The 26791-nt window shown below is 38.6% G+C and overlaps 1 protein-coding gene across 1 annotated transcript in view; it reads right to left on the reverse strand.

Annotated features, from left to right (window-relative positions):
- plcb1 (phospholipase C beta 1) overlaps positions 1 to 26791 on the reverse strand; it is a 118115-nt gene that overhangs the window by 34419 nt on the left and 56905 nt on the right. Inside the window, exons 4-13 of the mRNA XM_005805628.3 lie at positions 24513 to 24653; positions 24341 to 24420; positions 20399 to 20452; positions 18074 to 18149; positions 14831 to 14931; positions 13793 to 13959; positions 8494 to 8640; positions 7334 to 7491; positions 3631 to 3713; positions 3283 to 3367 (exon numbers count right to left, since the gene is read on the reverse strand). Coding sequence (XP_005805685.1) covers positions 3283 to 3367; positions 3631 to 3713; positions 7334 to 7491; positions 8494 to 8640; positions 13793 to 13959; positions 14831 to 14931; positions 18074 to 18149; positions 20399 to 20452; positions 24341 to 24420; positions 24513 to 24653 — 1092 coding nt within the window. The remainder of the gene's footprint in view (positions 1 to 3282; positions 3368 to 3630; positions 3714 to 7333; positions 7492 to 8493; positions 8641 to 13792; positions 13960 to 14830; positions 14932 to 18073; positions 18150 to 20398; positions 20453 to 24340; positions 24421 to 24512; positions 24654 to 26791) is intronic.

The following is a 26791-nucleotide window of genomic DNA, read 5'->3' on the forward strand; positions in this document are numbered from 1 at the left end:
GGAATTTAACCTTCATTTCATTTTTCTGACATAACCTTTATACTGAAAAACAAGTTCCCCTTTGATTTAAACTAATGTCAGTATATACCTTTATGTTGTTAAACTTTGTAGGAAAACAAATAATTCAATCCAAAGGCAGGTGATTTATAGCGCGGCAAGTCAGACCAGTGACAGTGATGGAGAACTGACATTTCAGCTTGAAGCTGCATCATCTTCGTCTTCGGTGGGTGGAATATTGTTTTGCAGTCTTCTGTCTGCACTCGCTTCCACGTATTATTCTCAGTCCTGTCTGCTTTCTGCCTGAGTGCATCGCTGCTTGCCAATTCTGGTTTGTTGGCAGCTTCAGTCAACAGGATTGAAAAGAACTTCAAGATAAACACTTTCATTTTTAAAAGAATGTACGTATTTTTCAGTTATTGTGATGAAGATATTTGTACTACACAACCTTCACGAGTATTGTAGCTAACATAATGAAGCACCATTGTTGTTCACTGAACAGACTGCTTATAGCTTAAGTGTAAAAAAATAAATAAAACTAATAGACGGTGATGAATTTGTTGGAGCTCATTGAAAAGTGATTCAAATGCAAGTAATTTTCTAATGCATATCTAAAAGGCTTTGATATGATAGATGCATCTACTAAAATAAATAGCAAAATTAGATTGCTTGTTTTAAAAAACTTTGCTAAGTAATATGTTTTGACATTGTATCACAGGTTCTTATTCAGAGTTTCAAAGGACCTGACAAGCTACTGGGTAGTTTGCACCATATTGAACATGGAACAGAGGAAGCAAAGCCGAGAGCTGTTTCAGCAGATCAGAAAGAGAAGACTCTCTCCAAGTAGCTTCATGTTCGTGAAGCTACATGAAGCTTCACGAACATGAAGCTGTGTACACAATATATACACTATATTGTGTATATAGCCACAATATAGTGGCTATATATTAGCCACTATATTGGCCATAGTGGCTAATATAATTAAAATCTTTAAGATTCATGGAGCTATAACCAATCTCCTAGAGTGGCCCTAAGAGGAAATGCGACCCAGAATGATTACATTGAAAGTGCCACAACACTGAAGTGTGTGGACGGCTCTGTGGAGGAAGACCATGGAGGGCTAACAATAATAATTTTTAACAACGCCAGATAAGCAGAAGAAAATGGATAGAAAATGAAAATCAAAAGCAAAGTTTGATTTGTGTTAAATATTGAATAATCTACAAAAGGATACAAGTCAGCTTTAAGCTTTAAGTAGTACAGAGATAATTGTGCTTTTTGTCCTGCTTTGTTTCATCGCGGAAGGTAACCAACAAATTAGTCTGCATCAGTAAATGTAGTGAAAAAGATCTTTGTAAAGAGGAGATGAAGGAGGAACTTCAGTTCTACGAAATCTTAATCCTCTTTATCCTCACCCTTGGTTGAGCTGGAACCAATCTAGCTATATTACCCTATCTGACAGTGCGCCTACAGACTCACAGAGCTGATATTCTATTCGATATGCTGAATACATGGCTGCCTCGCTGCCAGAGGGGAGTGGTTGTCATTGCTCTCACCTTTCCCAGTTATTACAAGCTCAGTGGTAAAAAATCTCATTCTTCAAAGGTACATTCGCTCTCTGTTCCTCCAGCTCCGCCCCTTGGTGTGCCTCTCGTTTTCTCCCTCCCCTTCACTTTCCCTCCTCTGCCACTCTATTCAAAAGGCTTCTCCCTGATAATACTTCAATGTCAAACCCTGTCAGAGGGCTGTAATTCTCAGATGGATGTGTCTTTGGCAGGCGGCAGGACGAGTGGAACTCCCTGTGTGTGTGAGATAATGCTGCCTCAGAGTGGTGGGAACTTTCGCTCCTCCGTGGTGTTATACCAACAGGGACAGCAATTTCCCTGCTGAAAAATGTGAGGGGAATAACTTCTGTGCTAAAGTGTGTGTGCTGCATGTGCGTGTGTGTGTGTTTTCAAGTTCGGAGGGGGTGTGCATGTGAGAGTTGTACGACAAGTGTCTATATTTGCCTCGCGCGGGACGCCTGCGTCATCACACACACAAAGACGTCTTTTGGGTGGAGGGGGTGCTAGAGGGAGGGTTGAGCATTTGGCCACAAAGGGACAATGCAAGCTTTTCTCTAGTAGCCATGGCAACAGAGGAAAGGCTGATAAAGGGCTGCCAAGGAAAGCCATGTTGTGATTACAGCATGAAACACTTTCATTTAATCTTAAACGCCTGTCATTTCCAGTCTCGGTGATGGCACAGAGGTGATGCAGACGAATAGGAGTGATTCTGCGATGAGTCATCTGAAGTTGGCTTCTGTGGCATGTAAACAGTTGCTGGTGTGTGTGAGTGAAAGAGACAGACGTTCTGGAGAGGCTATGAGAATTTGCAGCAATTTCTATATTTCTGTTTAAATAGATTGGTCTACATGAAAATAAGACAACACCTGTTGCCTGAGTTCCTTTCACAATAACACTGATATTGCAAGCTTTGACCTTGGCTTGATTAGATGTAATACCTTGAATAACCTTTATTTGTCACATTTCAACGACAAATATTAACATAGGACTTTGAGGCGATTTTATTTATTAAGCTAATACAAAACAGCTCTTAATTATGAAGTGGATTTCAAGAAAATTGCATAAAAGGCTTCTCCGGACATTAATTTTCAATCTTTGCTGCGGATTTGCAATTAGATTTTATGCCTGAACTACAACTGGACCATTGTTTTTAGTTTTTATTGTATCTTTTATTTGTTTATTTGTACCTCTTTGTTATTAAAAAAAATAAATAAAACTGGTCTTTTGCGACTAAATGTCCAGCAGGTACATCTGTGTGCAATTGTGGGGGTCAGAAATTTAATAGTTTACTTTTGTTTATTTGCTGACTGGTACTTTTGTCATGAGCTAAGGGGACTCTGCATGATTGAGTGAAACTTTGCTCCCATTTTATCTTGATCTAAAGTAACGCCTCAACAAAGCCGATTTGAACGAGTTGAAAATCATTCTAGCATCGATGTATTCAATCACCATTTCCATGTTTTCCTTCAGTTACTTTGAGTTAAAAACAGTCAGTTCTTACTTTTCACCTCAAAATGCCACCTTCTAAGAACCACATGCAAACACTCCTTTGGCTCCTGAGTGCACTCTTCCGTGGGTTAATACGTTCTGAACACTTCACTGCATGCCATGTTTTATGTATCGGGGTGCGTGTAAAAGAAGAGAAGGAGCTGCTGAAAGTGTGAATGTCAGAGTGAGAACGTGAACATGTGGAGTGTGTTCGAGCATCCTGTGTACTCACAGGATATTTCTCCAGTGGTTCCATCAGTAATGCGTCTCCAAATATTGACCGGCAGTACTCTGCCATCTTCGCCTGCTGCTTTGGTCTTCGATTCATCACACACACACACACACCCCGACATGGACACACAAGCACAAAAGCACAGAGAAACAATCATGATTTCTCTGCTAAATGTCAATACACTGAATATGTATGTTCCTTCCCTGACATCCCCTAGGAGATATTAAAGATAGAACAACCAATCAAAATGTTCTCCTCATCCCTGTAACTGACAGCTGGCAAACGCTTTGTGCTCATCAAAAAGGTCAAAACTGGTAGGTGCCGACTTGAAGCAGATTGCCGACTTACGAGTCCACGTGGTTCTCGAAAGACAGGATGACAGGAAACGGCGAGGTCTTGAAGGCACACTCTGCAATCGCCTCGATCACTTCCTGAACACAAAAGCAAACACAAAAGAGATCCTGAAAAACAGGATCTCTTTTGAGACACATTTACCCATTTCCCTGGGTAAATGTGTCAGTTTACCCAGGTTTATATATGACTTTATTTTAAAGCATTCTTGACAACTGGTCATACGAAGTAAGATCATTACAGTGAAAGGGAGTCAGTATCAATAAAATAATTTCAATTACTGCACTGTTTTGATTTCCCAATCATTAATGTCTGTTTTATATGACTAATGAGGTTCTGTCACATTCAGAGGAACCAGTCTGAAATCACTCTTCTGAACCACTGATCGTCTAAATCAATTACACCGTTGTTAACAACAGTGTCAGTTAAGCTAATGCCTTCATTTCCATTTGCACCATGTCTTTCAATAAAATCAGCAGCCTTCTTTATCTTCAGCTCTCCTCCATCTTTCTCAGCTCCCCTCTTTTTGCTTTCCACTTTAATTTTATTAAGCTCCTTCTCTTAGTCAAATTATATTAGAATTTCCAGTATCAATTAATTCACCCATTTATTTATTTTTTCTCTTGACATCTACTCAATTCTTAAGAGTTTAAAGCTATATTTTTCCTCCTTTGAAGAATTTCTCCTTATTGTGCTCTCCCCCTCTTAAGACCTTGATAAATTACCCCCTGGCTCTTCTCTTTAGGACTATTCAGTGCATCTGTGTCTCATGCAATTTGCAGCATGCATGCCCCTCTTTTTGTTTTTCTTTTCTTCGTTTTTTAATCCAACTCTGCCTTTCTTTGTCTACTCTTAACCCGTATAGTGTTTGTTGATGCTGTCAGTCTTTCAATACCAGCTGTATGCGACCAAATGGAAGAATAAAAATTTCTTAAAAATAACGTTAAGTTATGGATTTACTGCATTTTCCTATTTAAATGTGTTTTGGTCAGATAGTTGATATATTTTGAGTTAGAGCAACTTTTTTTTGGACATTTTTAGATTCAGACAACTAAAGTAAAAGTAAGACTTCATGGATGTTGCAAAAAATGTTGTTACAAATGAGTGTTCAGAATTTACACTTGTTAGAGGTACTGCCACAGCATTTCACCGCACAACATTTAATGCTGCGTTCCACAAACACAAAATGTGTTTTATTACTGTGTATCATTTCTAACAGAATGTATTTACTTCAATATATATTTAAAGATATTCAAACAATACAACTAGACATCAAAAAATGTTACAGATTTTAAAAATGTACAGTACTGTGAAAAAGCATTTACTGTTAGAGATTACATTTTTTATTTTTTTTGATGCACCTAAATGCTTCCCATTCTAAAATTATTTTTACTATCAGATGAAGTTAACCTGAGTAAATACAAGGAGACTTTTGAGGTGGCCTAGTTAAAGTCACACTGTCCTTCCAATACATCTACTGTTGAATATGCCACATAACGATTAAAAATGTGCATTTGTTCAGGGAGGGGGTCCAGTGTTCATTTTTAATAAATGAACACTGGATTGGACATAAAGCTTTTTTATTAATAGATTAAACTGTCATTTTAAAACTGCATTTGTATTTCCAGTAATCCACTAGTCACATAAACTGCAGCGCCACACTCGCAACAGGAGTAGCGCTTGAGGTGGAAAGAAAGACATGCATGGACAAATTGTGTTCGAGTTTGTTACTTGTTGCTTGGAGACCAGAGGAAGTGGTGTGTTTTTAAGACTGCAGTTTGATGCCGCATATATCTGTCAGATGGTCAAAGAGAAGCCTTGAGATTGCATTTACGGATGATGAGGAGGAGGAGGAAGAGCAGCCTGCTGCTAGAAGGACTGCAGGTTCGTAAAATGCTCTGATTTAACAGAGCTTAGTGTCATTCAGAAGCATCATTGACACAAATGTTTCATTTTTCAGAATAAGTAAAAAGGGATTTGAACCTTGAACTGATCAGCTCATAGTGACCAGTCAGCAAACGCAAACTGATATTTATTTACTGTGTCCACAGCTTACTTTCAGTCCACCAACAGTTTTCTCAGAAAGTCAAGTCAGTTCCTATAAAAGTTAATATTAATTTAATTAACAATGCAGGATTTTTAGTTTAAAGAAATAACACCAAATAACAGGACCGGAACATACTGATCCTAACATGATGAAAAAACTGATGAGGTGCAGCAGTAAAGATGGAGTTTGGACAATTTTACTCTTTTAGTACAATTGATTTTGATGTTTTTCTCTTATCACTCTGTGTTTTATCTTATCACACTTTCTCTGTGTACTTTGCAACATAGGATTGTCAAATAGACATAAAACTCACCAATGGTATATCAGTGATGGATGTCATAAAGAAGAGTCATTGTACAAATTTTTAAAAGTGCTTTCTTTGTTCTTCAGTTCCTAATAATGAATCATTGAAAGACTGTGCATGCAAGCATGAAATAAGTAATTTTTAGGGCATCAAGCAGTGTTTAGAAACATACATGAGCCTGTAGTGAAAAGCACAGCAGGGAGGCTTCAGACTCAAAAGAATATGAATCTTCTTAGGAGGCACATTAGTGCAGAAGGCAAAGTTTGCTTGATCTTCTGTGAAGGCAGCATTAATAAGGAATGATAAAATGGGCTGCCTATGTTGCTGTTGCCTTTTTCTAGCAAAGCTCATTTAATGCTTTCCAGCACAAAACACTAAAAGCAAACGTTTTTCACAGCAGAGACAACAGTGTGATTAAAAAAAAAAATCACATTATGAATGTTTTACAAATCAACTTGGATCAAACCGATGCAACGCAACACATTTGTAGTCCTTTAGTAAGTATAAAATTGGACACAAACGTTTCCAACTCCTATTTTCAAATCTCAATAATTGATCTGAATGGCATTGCAATAAATGAGAATGTAGCACAGTAGTGCCCTGAAGTACAAGCTGAGGATGGAGGAGCTCTGAAAGGTTTCTCCGTGTTAAAATGAGGCCATGATAAAAAAATGTAACTCTTTTTTTCATTTTTTTCAAACCTCATAAGAATACTTTTCCTATATATATTAACAGAAAACAAATTTGTTGGATGGAAAATGCTATAATAACTAGGTTACAATACTGATTTAACCTTAAAGCAAATTTTGGGGCTTTAGTCTTTTCTTAACACCAGCCAACAGTTATAGTCAATTTGATAAACAAGAAAGTTAGTATAGGACTTTGACCAGCACTCTTTAGTTAAAGCTATTGTTTAAGCACAGAAACAATCTCACTGGTTAAATGTATGAAACAGGATAAGGGTGCAAAAATCCATAATGTTATACAGTGGTGGATGGCAGCCTTGTTGTGGTTGCCATCAAAAAAAGGTCACAATCTAATGTTTTATTGGACGATCACAGAATTTGCCTTTCAACAATCATTGCATTGGCTGGGGTGAAATAAATTGGTAACACCTTAAACATAATCTCCTTTGCAGTAATTATCAAATATGATGCTTGTTCCTATTTTTTTAGTTAAATCCAGGTGGTGACTCTGATTCCAGGTATTTTCAACTTAAACACAGAGCATCTTCTAATAAAAAAGCATTTAGGTAACCCAAACTGCACTGACAGGAAACAGATTTCAAGATCATCTTCTGCTCCTTCCCATGCATCAAGGGTTTCAGGGTTGTTTTTTTTTGCCCGTACCTTAAAAGAGATTTCAGTTGTCATTGTAAACCCATGAGTGATGACAGGCTCTTCCTCTGTGGTGCGTCCTTTCCAGCAATCCAGTTCAATACAGCGGCACCCAGACAGGAGGACCTGTTTGTACATCTCAACCGAGGAGTTTCCTGCGAGCTGGCCCGCTGCACAACACACACAAGCACACACACCAGCTCATTAATCCTTTCAGTTCCTGGCAAGATGGAAAACAAAACAAACAAAAAAAAAACAGTAGAAGTGTCTAATGCAGGCAAATCTCTTTAACATGTCGCCATTAGTGAAGCAATTATCACTTTGCATTAGCGGTTTGCTTTCCTGCAACATTAAAAACAGCTATGTGAAAGCGAGAAGCTCTCAGTTCGTTATGCTGATCTTTTCAGAAGCTTTTTTCCTCAATTTTCTTTTTTTTTTTTAGTTAATATCCTTTTAAAACCAGTAAGGGAGGTTTGCCAAACATTATTGCGTTAGTCACTATCAAACACATGATTAAGATGCCTTTGCAGCAATGACACAAACCTGCCCTTTAGAGGTGCACCTCCTTGCTCCCACTTAAAAACAGCAAAACTTGTTTCGCTTTGAAGAGAAGTAAAGGAAGCTGTGTTCGTGAGAAGAAAGCGAAACAGCCCTTGTTTGTTTTTCTCATTTCTCTATTTCGCAGTCTATGAGGTTGGGGCATTACAGCAATTCCATTTTTTTCCCACTGCTCGAGAGGTCTGATTCACTTGAAAGATTCAATGCACTTCGGTTTCCTTTCAGAATAGATTTGAATAGATGAATTCTAATATCCATTGAGGAGAAAATGGCCCCCTGTATTGCAAACGCCTCCGTGGCACGCTGCCAAGAAGCAGCTACTGTGACTACCAGTCGGCAGAAATATTTAACTCATGAATGACAATGAAAGGAGTCTCAGGCTATGACTTGATTGGATAACCTCTTGAGTGGTAACACAGGAAAGGAAGCTTTAGATGCACCACCAGATTTGATTGACTGACCTGCGAGGTATAAAGTTGAACGTTCTCGCTCGCGGCACTTTAATTTTGCTGCTTATTGACTGATCCGCTCATTTGTAGAGAAGCATAAAGGATGTACCTGTGCAATTAGACCGACTGAGAAAATAATTCTGACTCACATCTCTGCACACGTACCTGTGAGGTATGTGTTGTGTGAGGAGTTGATGAAATATTGAGAGAGTGGAAAGGTCATGTCTTCACTCTGGTCCAGCTTCTCTGGGGGAATGATGCTGTTCTCTTCCCCGTTCAGATATCGGGCAAAGCCCTCCATCGAGATCTGACCTGCATGAAAACAATACATTTGAAGTAGCCAGGGTGATATAATTCAACCATTCTCTCTCTTTCATCTAAATAACTTCATAGATCTCCGAGTATAAATTCTGTACATAAAATCTTAAAAAGTGATTTAGAAAGTAAAATATATTTGATGAATTTGGTATGCAAAGGAATTTACACTCTTTGAATATTTAAAAACTTGTCACAAAACCACCACAAACTGCACATCTCAGGTGGGAAAAGCTACTCTGGTCAGATTAACTCCACGTGACCTAATCCAGGTCAAGTGGACTAAATCTATAGTGAGACATAAAAATAAAAAATAATAAAATAATAATAATAATAAAAAAATTATAAAAGAAAAAAAAATCAAGTAGTATGAATGCTTTTGCAAGGCAATGCATCTATTCTTAGACACCAGTAACTCAAAATGCCCAACTCATGCATTTTACTTTGAGCAGGTATTATTCTGAATTAGGAATTAGGAATTAGGAGGACCTGCACAAAACCTGCTCAAATATGTGAAATGGCCTCTTTTGTAGCCATAGATCAGAACATAAATGTATCTTTCTATATTTCAGGCTCCACTAACTTAAACAAACATTGTTACAGGTTATAAGTAATAGAAGGATCTGTCACAGATAAACTCCCCCCTGAGTCTGCTCTTTCTTTGCTTTAAGTCACTGTCAATGACACGATTCTTCATTGAGCTGACAAAAATACATGAAAGTGAATCTGAGATTAAGTGAAAACTAGCTGTTGCCATCCACTGGAAAGACTGTGATCTGCAGCTATATGACCACAAACTTCACACACAAAACCTGCACTGATTCAATGCTGAATTCAAAGCGACCGCTATAGCTAACATACCTACTCCACCTACACACTCACTCTCCCGTAACGTTATTCTAAATATGCTAAGTAATGCGAGTTTGATGGGTGCAGCAGGTCCCTCTGGCCACTTTATGCTAATTAATGCGGTACCGCCCTCTGCAGAGTTGCTGAGCTAATTAGCGCTGGCTGCTGTGCGTCTGAGCTCGGATGCACTGGGTGTCTCACTCCTTTGTCAACTGTTGGGAGGTCTCTGTGCATGACTAAGGTCTGACCTGCATCACATCGACAGTCCCAGTTAAAGGGTTTCCTCAGCTCTCGAGACATTTGTAGACCACAGTGTGGAAATATGTTAACATAGCTGGGATCACATCTGTAGTAGAGTGAGACTCTACTGGGGTTACAGCAAAGGTGAGACTTAAAGGTGAAACTACACCCGGGTGGATAGGGATACTGCGATTAGACTGAAATAATGACTTGAGAGATTCATCTTTCAACATCTGAAAATATGACAATGGGCCAGAAATGCTCTGTGAATGGATAATACTTTAAGAGTCTCCTCATATTATATTCAGCATTCTGATCACAGCATTAAAGCCAGCACAAACTGAAGAAGTACAAATTAATGAACTGTTCTGTCTCACTATGAGACAGAACTGAAAAGCTGAATGAAGGATACAAAATTCAAAAGCATATTCATTAGTTTTAGATCATCTGCCATGAGCGTACACATCTTACAATATCTTGTAAGATGTACTGGGGTTACAGCAAAGGTGAGACTTAAAGGTGAAACTACACCCGGTGGATAGGGATACTGCGATTAGACTGAAATAATGGCTTGAAAGATTAATCTTTCAACATCTGAAAATATGCGGTACCGCATATTTTGAGACTTAAAATATGTCATCCCAGGAAAATTGCAGGACAAATAAAGAGGTGAAAAGTGGAGGGTGCGTCCTTTGACCAGGGAAGACACCAGCCAGCACAGTGATAAATCTGGAGAAATGCTTAAACGGGCCTAAGTTATAAAACAATATCCAAGCTTCGAATATCTCCCAGAGAACTGTTCGGTCCGTTCCCTGAAAATGGGAAGCAGCTGAAAATTTCCACATCTCAGGTGGGAAAAGCAATTTTGGGCAAAAATAAGATAAAAACTGAACTTTTTTACCTAAACAGGAAATGTTAATGTGTACCAACATATCAACTAGTGCTTTTTGTCAGCAGTGACAGTGAAACTGGTCAGAGTTGATGGGAGGATGGACAGAGGTAAATACCGGACAATCCTGAAAAAAAAAACCCTGTTAGGTTCTGCATAAGAGACTAGAATGACTTCATCTTTTGTAAACCAGGCTACTTGGGTATGATTGTTTTGTTTTTTCTGTATTGCTTGAGTAATTTGATATTTTGTGTTTTATACATTACCAACATCTTTTGTCCAACAGTTTAAACTCATTTCCTGGTCTGTGGTCTGCTACTTCACTTAAAGCTAAATTCTGCTCCAGTAGTCGAACCTAGTTGAACCATACTGGCTACACACCACTACACGGTATTAGCATGACACTACCAAACCTTTTAGTCTCTAGATGGCAAACGTATTAGAGACGTATCCCAAAAATTTTAAGATTTGATTCCAGGTTCAAGAACGTATTATCTCAGGGGTTGAACATACCGTATATGCATGCTGCTCATTTTATTTGTTAAATGATATATAGAAAGTCATGCATAATTTCCTTTCCATTTCTTAATAACGCACTATTTTATGTTGGCGTATTAAATAAAACCCCTTTTGCAATTTATAGTTAAAACATGAAACATTTTAAAGAGTCGACAGGTTGTCAACACTTTTACAAGGCACTATATTAGCTTTCAATCCTAATGCTTATGACATATATTAAAGAAAGGCCATATCACTGAATATACCGTAAACAGTTTAAAAAATACTAATGACTTTAAGAGCTATAAAACCATGTGGACGAGTCCATGGAAGTGAATGTGAAGGTAACGTGGAGTTCTGGGCGCGTCTGCAGAGCAGATGGCAGCACTTCCTCCGGCTAGATAAATACTTCACAAGGGGAAATCTGTCACGAGGAAGGGGAAGGGCACGCTTCCAGAGAGCCCAGGACAGGATGAGCACACAGCATCGGTGCAAGAGCGGATCGCCGCGATCAGAGTCGCTAACTGGGCAATGAAGCTACACATTCAAAAAGAGTTTAAAAAAAGGATTTCCTGTAGTTTCAGCCATGCTCAATTATGTTGGAATAAATGTAAAGTAGGTACTTTACTCTGGAGAGATTATTAAAATCACAGCCAATTCTCTGCCTCAGACAATTAGGGCCAATTTATATTCAGTGAAATCCGAAAGAGAACATGCACATCAGATTAACATAATGATGGGACGGTGAAGAGATTTGTAGATAAACAGCCTCTTCTGGACAGATTAGCATTTTTTACATCCTAAAACAGAAACACCATGTTTTAATGGAAGAAAATTTGTTCTTTAAATATAACCAAAAACGAATAAAGCCGTGTAAATGGGAGAGGACGTGGTAGAATTACTAGGTTGAGAAATGAATTAAGGATAAAATTAAGAGGCAAGATGGAGTAAGACGGCCAATTCAATTCAACATGATGTTTTTTGAGTCTTAATAGGAAAATCGACTGTAAAAAATCCCCTCCATCACAAATACATAATATGCAGTATTTATCATGTATTAAACTATTTTGGTCAATGTAAAATAAATAAATAAATAAAAATGTAGGAATGATTTGCTCGACAATAAACAGAACATGGTGTAAAATAAGTCCCTCGTTTTGGCACAGTTACGCAGCATACTTTCCAGCAGAGATAAAATTTGAATTGGCACACATCCGAGCTTGTTGCCTGATATCTGGGGTGGGATGTTCTCCAGTTCTGGCAGCGACTGGTCCACTGACACCTCAGAGGACATGAAAGCACAGCATGTCCATGAATGTTGGATCCTCGACACTCATCCGGCCCTACATGACTCATTCTGCAACTCCTGATGTTTTCATTTTACCCCTTAAGCTTGTCTTTTTCATTAATTTTGAAAGAAGGCATTTTTTTTCTGAATGTATTTATTCATGATGTATGTGTGCTTAGTAATGTTTCGTCAAGCATCCCACTAGTTTCCTGCCTCCAAAATGAGATGCGCAGTACTAAAGTTGTCTTATCAGCACCTCAAATACAGTAAGACATAACAACATTTAAGAGCAGTGTTTTGACATCAGAACCATAAAAAAGTCCAAACAATGAGGGTTAAGTCATTTGTTTTGTGATTCCTTCAATAATGAGAATTTTCAAAAGTTCCCAGTGACTCGTAGGGTGTTAAAGTTAACACGTTTAATTGTCAGTTAGTATTGACGTGTGTAAAAATGGAAAAAAAATGTGTTGAAATTGAGAAGACAATGTCCTGAACATAAAATCTGCGCAAGAGTAAATTGTTGTTTAGTGAAATTTGTGCAGTTAAACAGGTGAAAAACCGGAACTTTTTGAAGAGTTTTAGTTTTAAATTCTGTGGGGCATATTTACTGAAGTATTTGAAATAATGTGTGCATTGATGCTGTCACAGTTAAATGATGTGAAGGTACACATGTTCACACTGTAAATGTTTGTTGCAGGAGTCTGTCCCGCTTACTTGTGGGACAAGGGTGAGATTTAATCATACACAGGTGTTCGTATTTTATTCTCGCATAATCACAAGCAAGTACAGTACATTTGTGGAGATAGTATCTAATTGTTGTATATTTTGATTAAGTTTAAGCTTCAATCAATATCTGTTTGTTTGTTTATCTCTGAATTAATTGGTTAAAGAATTGCATCACATTTATTGTCTCATCGATATCATGACCTGAAGTTCTACCTTCATGACTAAAATAGCCATAGAAGGAAAAAAATAGTGAAAAATATGAATCCAGTCCAGCAATAAGGCAAATAGTGGAAGCAAAACAACTGCAAGAAATGGAGGACATTGCAATGTGTGTTGAATTCCCGTTAGTGTAATGCTAACAAGTTACGTAGATCTTTTCAGAAAGACATTAAAAATATATTTTGCACTCACGAAGAAGGCAATGCACTGAGCTGAGTGATCGGTGTGTAGATTCCCCCATGGATCCATTTTCGAATCCATCCAAAGTGATGGATTCGAGGTTTAAGAATTTGTTTCACACTCATGTATGCAACACCAGGAAATTTCCTTCACTGTGATTACTTTGGGCACCTAATGAGCTGGTGAAATATTTTGGTGATAAGGGTTTCCTAATTATCTAAATAACTGACTTTTAAAAGTAAGAAATATGTGTCTCTGACCTTTCTGTGCAAGCGACATGTTGGGCTCATATTTGTCCACCAGCAGCTGAACTTGCTCTGGTTTGAGCGGAGGGTAGAGGATCTCATTCAGACGAGGGTCTCGCTGCTTGCTGTTGATGAACTCTGTCATCTGCTCCACTGTGAGGTACGGCCGGCTCTTTGCTCCACTGTGGAGAGGAAATAATCAAGAAATGTTACAAAACGTTGTGCTCGGACGAAATGTTAAAAAAAAATTATAATAGAGATGTGAGCAAAGAAAAAAAGGGAACATCATGAAGGGTAGGAGCAGTTATAGCAAAGACAAAAAAGCGCCTATATCTTGATTAAATTGTTATTCATATCTAAGAGTGTGAAAGTAAATTGTGTTCCCTGTATCCTTCTGTCTCCTGTCCCCTCACTCTTAGGGGTAATTAAAACCTATAGATTAAGTGACACCGTTATACTGGCTCATCTCATGCTCTGACTAACTCAAGGTCAAGTGGAAATTCACAGTCCGCAGCTTAACAGTAAGCCTTAAATTGTAAGACACTCCTGGTTTGGGACTGGCTATATATATTTTATTTAATAAAATAATGAAATACATGTTTTATTAATGTATGAACATTGGTAAAAAGAAATGTCTTTAAGATATTCACTTACTAAAATGAAGCGACCAGGAAGGCAGGAATATAATATTATTAGAAGATCATTTATGCAGATATAATCCTGATATATCTGATATATTAAAGCCTGATAAATAATTGGCAGAAAATGTATTATTGGAGGTTTTCCTGTTTTGCATCCTAAGGCTTTTTTGGTCATTTACTGTAGTTATCATAAGCAAAGTTAACAATTTTTCTTCTTCATTTTGAATTCTTATAAAGAATGTGTAAAGAAATAGCAACATATCCTTAATATAACAGGATTTATATGAATCCTGTTATATTTAACTTCAAGGAAAACTGAGATGTCAAAAACATGGATAACAAATGAAACCTTCGGTACTGATTGATAAAGATTTTTTTCTCAATTGTGAATTAGAAACAATAAAGTTCTTACACTTCAGAGAAGATGTTGTCCAGCTCTGGTCGAGAGCAGATGTTACTCAGGAACATGCTGTAAACCTCTGGAGTGAAGTCCTCCTGGGGGACGGAGTCATTCTGCAGATGACAGCAGCAGCAGGATCACATGAATGACATGCATCTTTTATATAACAGGCAGAAAGTGGGCTACTTTAAAAAAAACCCTGCAAATCAATGAACATTAAATTCAGGCCCACTAACTTTAAAATAAATACTGCTTTTCTTTTAAATGTGCTGTTTTGGAAACAACAGAAAATAAAGATACTTCCCGAATTATTCTTACAGGGTAAGCTATATACGTAATGCTTTTTGTTGTTTGTTTTGTAAACAACATGTAAAAGTTGTATTTTTATTCTCTGTTAAACAGTCATTTTCAATGTAATAAAATACACTTACCTATTAGGCTCTTTGTCAAATAATACTTTTTTTTTTTTGCTTTTATTAACAATTCAGCAAAGCACACAGGTTTTACTAAATAGCATTGGTCTGGGATTGAGATCGCCAGGGAAGAATGTCGTTGAAGGTTAGTTTTCATAGAGAGGCCAGCATATGTTTATTTAAAATACTCTGGATTTTCTAAGAATTCATGATGCCGTAAAAAAAAAAAAAAACAGGTTTTCCGGGCCTTAGGAAAAGGAACATGCATCACAGGTCACCAACAGCAGCCATGAGTTGCTTTTCACATTTTCTTTCTCTGTTTTACTCCTTATCCACCTGAAGTGTTTGTGGCCACTGCTTTAATCTGTTTTCTTATCTGACTAAAGCACACAAACTCAGTAAAAGTGCCAGTAGAGTCTAGCCAGTTCACATGTTTACATTGGTGATAGTAGAGGTTTTAGTTTCGCCTGTTATCACTGCCAAAAAAACAATTGGCATTAGATAGCATCTAATGGTAGTAATGGTGAGCATGTTTGAACATTCAGTGAATTATTTACACAGCCAATCAGCAGCAAGAAAAATGAATGACGCTCCTAGATTGGCTGCTTTGTAAACATAATTTCAATTTAAGCTTCACAGAAAAAAATAGGTAAATCCCTGAATACTACACAGTGAATAGTCAGGGGTTCACTGAAGTGCTAATATTAATAGGTAACAGGGAAATAGATGAGTTATTAAAAGACACCAATATCTGCTTCAAACTGAAACTCCTCAAAAGAGAGGTGAGGTGGAGAAAATTCGGGAACTCCCGGACTTGGAACTGGAGCAACTCCTGTTCCAAGTTGGGAAACCAGTGGGTTCTGATACAAATGTATTAGAAATGTATACTGAAATGTATATATACAATTCAGCCATGTTGGATTTTTAGGTCAGGGTTGGTAAGAGAACAAACAAATCTTAAATTGTCTTTCTTGGAATTTCAAGCTGTAGGAACCTTTCGGTCAATTCTTCTCAGTCAAGCAATCCATCCATCCATTTTCTGTTCACCCTTTGTCCCTAATGGGGTCGGGAGGGTTGCTGGTGCCTATCTCCAGCTACGTTCCGGACGAGAGGCGGGGTACACCCTGGACAGGTCACCAGTCTGTCGCAGGGCAACACAGAGACATACAGGACAAACAACCATGCACACACACACTCACACCTAGGGAGAATTTAGAGAGACCAATTAACCTAACAGTTATGTTTTTGGACTGTGGGAGGAAGCCGGAGTACCCGGAGAGAACCCACGCATGCACAGGGAGAACATGCAAACTCCATGCGGAAAGACCCCGGCCGGGAATCAAACCCAGGACCTTCTTGCTGCAAGGCAACAGTGCTACCAACTGCGCCACTGTGCAGCCCAGTCAAGCAATGTCAATGAAAAAACATTTTTCTTTAATACTCTGTGTTTGTTTTGTGATATAAACAAAAGCTGGAAAACTCCGAAGTCTTGTTCTAATTCTGTATTAAAATGTGTGAACATGGAAGTACTTGGAAACTTTCCAGAATGGCTGCTACACACAACTAAAATCCTTTTAACATCTACTACGTAATGTCTGTTTTTTTTGCTTGAAGTCCATAGAGTAATAAAGAAAAACTTTCAAACAGAACAAATCCTCTGTGTGCCGATCATCAACCGCCTCCGGAAATTAATGAGTACATTCTATATGAGTCATGCTGTGTGGATGTGGCAGCTATTTACTGTACTGTTTAAATAAAATTCTTGCGTCCAACTCCCTGATGTGTCTGCAGGAAACGCCGATCTCTTACTCATTCATTCAGTTTTCTTTAGAGGATCATCTCCACGTGGTCACAGCTTTGAAAATTCAAAACATCAACAGAACTGCTTCCAGTTTGCACCCACAGAGTGGGCGCCTTACCGAGCTATCGCAGCCGAGCAGGTATGATAAATACAGAGTGCGCTCAGCAGCAGGCGTGCCAACAGGAACCAGAGCAGAACCAGAGGGTATTAGAAAAGAGTGGGAGGGAGAAGAGGGAAGATGCACAGAGAGAGGGGTGGAGGTCAAGCCTTGCTAAAACTCACTGAGTCATTCAGGAGACCTTGGTGTGAACCATGTTGTGAACACACCCCTGCCTGTCGGGTGTGTGTGTGTTTGAGGGATTAACAGCGATACCATTTAGCTGTAATTACTTGCGCTGTGGAATAACAGCAAATCCCAGCAGACCTGCACACACCAACACCCTCCACCCCCTGTCTTGATGCCGTTCATTGTGCTAATTATGTATAGCTTTTTGTGTGTGGGTGCATGTCGGGGATGTGCGTGCTTTTATTTCAGTTTACATTCAGAAGCCAATTATTACAACCTTATTGTCTGCTCTCCTGTGTGTCCATATGTTTCGGCATGTGTTCATTAAACAGCATTTTCCCACTTTCAAGCATGAACATTGCACGCTGCTCCACCGTTGGAGAGCTGTGGGACGGCTTGCATGAGAGGGCAGCTTTTGTCATGCGAAGTCTGAAAATGGGTGGAAAGAAAGCAGCTTTTGTCGTCTTTATTGCTCCCGCTGGGTCCGTTTGTTGCATTACAACGAAGAGCGAATTGGTTTAAGGTTTAAGACATGCAGCCATCCATAAAGTATGACTCCAAACAAATGAGCGAAGCAACAATGGGTTATTGTTTCAGGAGAAAATGGGCTAAATAGCGACAAACTGATAGATGAGGTGAAGAAGATTAAAGAGGAGCGGCTAAAAACAAGCAGGAAGGGAGAAGAAGCAACATATATGGACGCAGATACATATGACAGAAGAAAAAAAGGAAACTCGTGTATTTTGCCATCTTACTCTGCCAGAAGGGAGGTTGCAGTTTTCCAGTGCTGTCTCCACTCGCTTCCTGTCTGCTGAGAACATCCTGAAGATACTGCAGGCAGACAGAGACAGCCTCTTATGAGTAAAAACAGAAAGTGTCACACTGACAGAGAGGCTTCCTCTCTGATCATCTGCATGTCAAATCCTAACACTTTCAACCAATGCTCATTCAACCAATGCTCATTCAGGATATCCTTCAAGAGACTCCTATTGTCCTGTGGGGAGCTTCCACTGTAAGAATAAGTCACAGTAAAAAACTATAGAGTAAAAGAAATAAATAAAAAATAAGCAAAGAGAAATAAAAATTCCAATGAGAGTCTGCAAACTGGAGGGGGAAAAGTGGGGCACAGATAACACTTGAATAAAAAATTCAGAAGAAGATGTAGAAGAATATGAGAGGAAGGAGAGGAAGAAAGCTGCGAGCTTTCCCGAGTGTAGCCTTGCAGTAAAGTTATTTTTATTACTGATTCAGTTTTTGAAGCATAAGAGAAATTTCATCAAACTGCTCTTTAAAAGGTACTTAGTAGATCTTTAGCACAAATAGCAGATTGAAGACTATTGCCATTTCAATTCAAGATCTCATGAATTACACGTATCTTACTGTCAAAAACTACTCTCTTTTATTTCTGAGCAAATGTGAACAAAGACTTAAAATGTTTATTACTGATGGTATAATAGCACAGTGACCAACTTGGAACACCAATAATGAGAAATTAACTAATAAGTAAGTACTTTGAATACAACATAAGAATAAAGAAATTATTGTTTCAATATTAGATCTTTTGAATTGCACACATCTCAGCTTAATAAACATGCAGTAATAATACTCATTTTCCACAATAAGCTGACATAAACATGGATAAAGATTCAGAGTATTTTAGCTTTTCTCCTCCTTTATAATTATTGCTGTTGTCAAAACAACCCAGTGAAAAACTACTAAATAAAAATGCAATACAATGCAAGCAGGCGAAGATTAGAATCAGCCAATTTCAGCTTGAATGGTGCCGATAGATCAAGTGTTAAATATTCCAATGTTATCTGTTATTTATATGCATCAAAATTGAAATACACATTTTCATTTTTAAAGGACCTGCAGCACCTTTCTGTTCTCTTTTATTAAGATTTTCAAATCAAGCATCATATTTCTCCAATTTCATATTATTGAGGTAACAGTTAGCCATTTAGGCAAGTCAGCTCTTTAGAAATGTGACAGGTTCCTGATCAAACCAAAATAACTATGAATGACCTGGTGCTGGTAGAGTTTATATATTGAAGGGATATAGCCACATTTTCTTTAGTGGACTACGGGTAAATAATAGATATTTTAAAAAAATGATTAGAAAATTGATAGAAATTACAAATACTCACTACAGACTTGTTGCCTTGTTGTTGAAAATGCGCTATATAAATAAAATGACCTTTATCTTTACAGACATATTTTTATTTTTCCACAACACAAAGAACGTACAAGCATACTATTTTATTCATCACACACAAATGGAGATGATAAAAAATAACATTTCCTAAGTCATTTATCTCTTGAACAGCACATATCAGCATATATGACTGAATTAGTTTTTATCAAGGTTGTTGAGTTCTTGTCTTCAGTTTCTTTTACACAGACAATAAATATGATTTACTGCAGCCAAGTCTGGTCCATTACAGGTGCCACATGACTGTTTAGACATGTTTTCATATGCCATAGTGTGTTTTATTTATTGGTTGATGTATGCCTGTGCAGATCTATGAGGACTTGCTGTATGCTCAGTGGGAGAGCACTGTCAAACTGACATTACTCAAGCAGACATGCCTCCCCAGCCAGGAGGTTAATTCCCTAAACGGTGAGGAGTGTGTCACTGGCTCTGTGTTTTGACACCCACCGCTTTCAGCGGTGGCTCTGAGGGAGGTTATCACAGAAGTTCACTGTTGCTGCCTGAGAGCTCGCCTTGAGTAATGGCAATAGAGGGAGTTCGTTTTTCAACGAGCTGATGACAAAGTCACAGACAAATTAAACTAATGCTCTCTAGCCGGACATACACAAAAAGATTTGTTTCACACACCCAAAATTGTGGTTGTGTGAAACCCACAATCTAGAAGATAATATGAGTTGTGTTAAAATATCAGAACGGAATGGATAGGGATAATATAGTCCTATGCATGCAGACATCAACAGTAAGGCTGTGGATGTTGAAGTGCACTAATGCCCAGAGTAAAGTGTAGAGGCAGAGCAAGCTACAGTGTGCGCTGATCAAAAGAGCTAAAAGGTGCCAGGGGAGAGAAGGATGAGTCAGAAAGACTTACTTCTTGACAGGAATTCGTCCCTCTGGGTTGAGCTGCAGCTTCAGTCGAGTGTATCTGCAATGGACAGAGAACACGTTTCAAAACCAGATGCAAAAGCAGTTTCTCTGTGTGAAATTTCTGCACTAGATTGTCTTTCAATGTGTGCTTGTTTTGTCACCAAGTGTTTGACAGCGTGTGTTTAGCTTGATGTGCAGTGGAGCTTTCCATCAGACATAGTTAAATTTTGGTCTAATCTGACCAAAGAATCTTCTTCTTTGTGCCATTTGACAAATTCCTTCACATTGCTTTCTTCTTGTCACTTTTTCATGTAGGCGAGTTCTGTTAATAGTTGTGCTTTTGACAGAATATCCAGCCTGAGCCGTGGATCTCTGCAGCTCCTCCAGAGTCCTATGGGCCTCCTGGCTGCTTCAAAGGAAGAGCTCTGCACCAACATGCCACCTGGACTTTGTATAAATGTTGAAATTATTTTAACCTGGGTGCAGTGATGTGTAATTGAATGGACGTGTCAAGGCAGAGACCACTGAAACAAATGTCCACAATGACCTAGAAGTGAGCAGAAGTGATGTCCCAGTATCTGGAGCTATTGGCAAAAGATTAGAGACATATTGTGACAAAAACAAAAAAAAGCTGTGATTTGCTTTTATGTTTACTTATACAGATACACAAAAATTTTATTTAATAATACTTTATATCAAAGGAAAAAATAAAAATGCTGTGGTAACTCATATCACCCAAGAATCTTTAGAGTTGTTGAGGATGGTGATGCTGTGGGCAGGAAGGATCTCTTGTAGCAGTCAGGCTTGTATTGAATTTGAGGAGACCTTTGACTGAAGACTGTTGCTGGATGACAGTATCATGGCTGTCATGACATGTTAACAGGGCATTAGAGACAATATTCCACAGTAACATGTCCTGGGTTTTTGGTAAGCACTGCTAATCCACCTCTTTAAATCTTAGTCTGGCCAAATGGTTAGAAAGCAAGGCAGAGAGATATTGGAGTCGAGGTTATGATCCTTGCCCATTATGATTGACAGAAGTGACAATTTGATCTTCCTCCTTCTCTCTCTCCTCTGGTCTGCATCCATGAGCATCCTTTTCAGCTCCTCTGGGATTTGGGGTCTGAGTTCAGGTATTATTTGAACTTTTGAGATGCTAATCAGCTACTCTCAGTTGTAAACACAATACCCCGATGGTTACACATCATTATGAACACAAAGAGAAAAAAATCCCTACACCTGGACAGCATCCAAAACCATAATTGTCCAAACATGCAACGCTTCAACAAAAAGCAAGCAAAAAGCAGAAGTCTACAAAAAGAAAAAAAATAGGTTCTAATGTAACAGAGCTACTTTAACATGCTCCAACCATAAGCGGTGCAATTCAAAACGGTATTCAAAAAAAAAGAAAACATGTCAAAAAACATACACTACAAACACTGTGTGCATATACAAACTCTTCTATCAGCACAGCCCCCAGTGAGTGAACTTTGCATGCCATGAATGTCTGCCTATGTTTACACTGCAGGTTTGAAATGCGGTTAATTCCTGGAAGTCTCAAGAGTTGGCAGTGCAGAGCAGTGCAGCGGCAGCATCCGCGCGGGCAGAGTAACCTGGGCTATAAATAGCTCAGCTGCAACAGGAGCTATCATTACAGGTCGGGCTTTAAGTAGCTGCTGGCTAATAATTAATATCCATTATAGTGTCCACTTCTTAGAGCAGACTGGCTGCCTGAGGGAAAGTCACAGATGCCTTTAATGGTTAATAAGGGACAGACTTGTTTTCTCAAGCATTGTTTCCAGAAAAAAATAGAAACAAAAACATCAATTCAGAATAAACTTTATCCAAAGCATAGGAGGAGAGACAACAGAGACAATAAAACAGGAGGAAAATATTTATATTTAAATAGGTCAAGTTTCCTCATGACTGTCCAGTTTCAAAATATGTTTTCATCAGATGTGATCCTATAGTCAAACATGCTGTTCATGATGTGATTAAATTATTCTCTTTGTGCTGTACAGAGCACAAAAGAAATTGAAGGAAACATTCATTTAAAAATCTGCTGGATCCTACAGTTCCCTGCTGCTTGTAACATGTCTTATTCCCACTATTAAAAAAAAAACCAACTTCTCACAACCTTGAGAGCTGGAGAGAATTGACCGCATGCGGAGAAACATCAACATCATTTCAGGGATAAAGCCTCCACATGCTGAAGGAGTGGGAGTAAAAACTATTGCTCGATTTGTAAGCAAGCAATGCACAACAGCTGCTGCTGTGAGCAGCCATCGTGACTGCAAAAGCCGCTCTCTTCAATTTTATTCAACCCTCTCCATGCTATGTGGTCGATGGCCACCTTTATTGTCTCATAAGTCAATTAGCCTCCTCAGGGGTGCCAGTTAATGGCTTCCATTCGCTGATAAACATCAGACAGCAGGGAGATGTCACCAAACACAGCTCTGGGTATTTCACTAAAAGCTGCATCTCACATTTATGTCTAAGCTCACTTTGCATGAACATCGCTCAGTCTCGCACCGTGCACATAAATCAGCGTGGACGTGTGAGTGTGTGTGTGGGCGTGTGTGTGTGGGCGTCTCGCGGAGACAGCCATAATGTAGTGAGCCGTTTGACACAAATAATCCACAAACATTGGTCGGTGTGGGGAAAACTGATTATGAGTCTGTCGAACTGGAGGCACAAACATTTACAAGGTCAAGTGGTTATTTTTCTACCATTGGAACCTCAAACTAAAGCCCAGATGCACCACAATATTTGTTGTGTGTATTTTATGCACATGGCGTTTTATTAACGTCTTCCTTTCTGGTGACTATGTGATACATAACTTTCTGAAGTTTTAACATTAAAAAAAAAAACCTAACCAGAGTCATGCTGCATAAATCATTTCTGTGATGTAATATAGACAATGCGGGGAGGGGATAACTATAAATAAGGTCTGAGAATAAAGAAGACACCAGAGATAGAAAAATAATGTAAATTAAATGTTTTTTTCATCAATACTCAGTGAAAACTTCATTAAGTAACTCAAAACCTAAATTCAACTCTAAAATGTCTAGCAAAGGTAAAGTATGAACGTCCTCCTAAAAAAAAGCATCACCACACTAGGTTAGCCTTACTTCAAACAACTAAAACCCCGTCATTAACAGGAATGTAGATGACAAAACATGTTTCACATAGAGGGCAACATTCGCCACCAAAGATGAGCAGTCCACACTGATAAAATGGATAAGAAGGTAGCTCCTCTCCCAGCTGTGTGGCAAGTGACTGACTGGAGTCAGTTGTGCCCACCTAATCTTCAGAAGCAGCAGGAGGTCCAGCACATGCCACCCTGAGAGGAGAGATCCACGCCAAACCCAAACATGCACCTCTGCACTTAACACGGACTCTTACAGAAGAGGCTCAAGAAGTCTGTTGTTGAAAGAAAGCTTTAAGAAGTTCAATTTCCTCTTAACCACAAGCCATATTGAGGACACAGCAAAGGTGGTAAGAAGAAGCTCTGTGGTTACAGTTTGTTGCCTCGCTAAGCCAAAGTATCGGCTACAAATACATGGCACCATTTCCAGATTTTTATTTGGAAATTGTTTTGAAAACGATGTTTCTCTTTCCTTCCACTTCAGAATTGTACGATAAATTTTATGTGTCTGTCACCTGAAGGAAAATAACATTGAAATGTGTGGCTGTGGAATAACAAAACATGCAAATGTTCAATTGATATGAAAACTTTTACATAGCATTTTACACAAGTAATAAAAATGCAAGTGTAAAGATTGAGGAAATACCATTTACATTTCTCCAATGCACAGCTCATAACTTCAGTGGCATTAGAAATGTCTGGCATCTTTGTATCACCAGAAAACCTAATTTTCATGTCTGTATTGGGAGACACAAGCTTTTACATTTTCTCTGAGGCTTGTGGGTTCAAATGACATACGCTTTCTCAAGGCAGGCCTCTCTGGACATGTTCTGTGCCAAAAGGTTAGACGCCAGGCTGAATAATTCCTCTGCCCATTCCTGTAGAAAGTAAACCAACAACACATCATGTTAGCATATTTGTATCATATTGTTTTGCTGTTTCTTCACTTGTTTAATTTAAAAATAGCAACCTTTGCAATCTCCTCTTGAAAGGCCATGAAGTTCAGGTAGGTGATGTTGACCATGTCAGTGCCGCTAACCACAGTCAGCATCCTGTTCTCCAACTTCCCTGCCAGTGTGCTGACATCCAGCAATTCACGCAGCTTTGCATCCTTAGGAGAAGAAACACACAAGGAAGCAGAAAAAAATCGTCACAAAGGCTTAAGAGAATAATAAAAAAAAACAAATCCACGTTTTAAGGTGTAAAATGCATTTTTCTTATCGTATTTTTTCAAACACTGTGGGGGAACCAGTCACCCAAACATACATCCAAAGTCCAGCAGGATAAACAAACCTTCAGTGGAAAAGAAAATGATGCTAAGCAGTACACGGAAAAGGACGGGGAATGTTCTTTTGAGGAAGTGAGAGACAGTTCTGTGCTGTGTCATAAGATTTTGGATTTCAGAGTAAAAAACCCCAAACGCTGAAACAAGACCTATCAGCGTTTGAAGTACCGTCTCAGCAGAGACTGATTTGGCTGATTAATGAGGGCTCCACTATCTGCACTGACACTGTGGCAAGATGGGAGGCATCGAAGTACAAGAAGCAGTCATTTGATGTTTCAAAGCACTGAAACCAACAAGAAGCTAAATTATAAATACAATACAACATTTTCAATCAGTCAGCCAGGATTGGGCTCCTATGATACAATTTTCCTATGATTGGCTTAGATTAGTATTTGGCTGGTAAAGTAATGAAAATCCTTTTTCTTTTCCTCTAGTCAATAACTGGATCAACACAAAGAGCTCATAATATTTTCTGTTCTTTTAAAGCACTTTTTATGGGTGTAATGAAAGTCTGATAAATATATATAATATTTTGGTGCATGAACAAGGGTAATCTTGTAATGTCTTTTCTTTTTTGTTGGATTCCAAACTTCACGATCTATCAAATAATCATGGTTTTCTCTTTTACCTCTCATAGAAATTGAAAAAAAAAATCTGATTACTTAAAATCTGAATAAAAGAATGAATCTAAAAATCTGGGGCATCTTTTGAGGGTCTTTTTCTGTCACTCATTCATTTGGATTGGTGGACAGACAGAAAAATATTTTTCTACACTGAGAAAAAGCAGCACAACACTTCCCTGGGACCAGCAGAGCAATAAGTTTTCTCAGAAGTCTTTTTTTTTTAAACAAAATCTTGAAGCTCGTGAGAACAGACAGTCTCCACCTTCAGCAAAGCAAAGTCCAGACTGAATTCGCCTCCACATTTATCATCTGACAAATTCAGCAGCTTGTTTCAAGAAATCTCCTCTCTGCCAAAACAAAACAGAGGCTGTTGGCAGCAGTCCAACTCGCAGAGACAAATACTCAGAAGGTATTTTTTTTTTTTATCTCTAAGAAGGGAAAACCTAATTTTAGCAAATATACATTTAGATACCTAATCTTCAGTGCAAATCCTAAAATACAATCTACAATGTCTTAGAGGCACAAGAAATGAGAATAACAATCTTCTTCCTCTCCCCTTTGTGGCTTAGTACGCAAGAGGCATGCATACTGGGTGCTCTGGCTTAATTAACACAACAAAAAGCTTTGTAAAGGATTCTGCAGAGAAAGCAAATGAGCTCCCATTAATTTAAGCAATCAAAAAATGAGCATTGTGTCCTATTGATAAATGTCCTCTACCCGTCCCTCGCATCCGCAAATCAAAATGTCCCAGAATCACCCCACCCCATCCAGCCCATTATTACATTTTAAGACAAAACATTTCTCAATTTGCAGTTAAAAAAAATATACAGATATTTTCTATGGCTACCTCTTAATTCTAAGCAAACCACTGCTGTGTTTGTTGTGCATTATTTGCAGGCTCGAATTGCATGGTTCTGGTGTTAAAGCGATAAACAAACACATGTTCTCATTCAAATAAGAATACATCAACCTCCACTTAGATATTCTGTAAGCCACCAGCTGCATGTGAATGTGTAAAACCCACTCGCAATTTGCTTCAGCAAACAATGCTAAAGCACACACTGAGGAGCGCCGTGGACGGCTGCCAAGGATGAGCAGCTTCTGAGAACAGACAAGATGACAGTAAGATGCATATTTCATTTATTACGGCACTTGAACGTCAATGCAATGCAATTCTGTTTTAAATCTACTTGCAGCCATTAGCCGGACATGCTGCTCATCTCCTGGTGTGCAGTCAGTGCAGAGCTAGACTGGCAGGAAGCTGCAGGCACTTAAGGCAACCTGAGAAACCTCAGCAACTGTGATGGAAAAGATGAAATCAGGCAGGTGAACCAGGCGGGG

This window comes from Xiphophorus maculatus, chromosome 15 (assembly GCF_002775205.1).
Source record: "Xiphophorus maculatus strain JP 163 A chromosome 15, X_maculatus-5.0-male, whole genome shotgun sequence".
In the NCBI taxonomy this organism is placed as follows: Eukaryota; Metazoa; Chordata; class Actinopteri; order Cyprinodontiformes; family Poeciliidae; genus Xiphophorus; species Xiphophorus maculatus.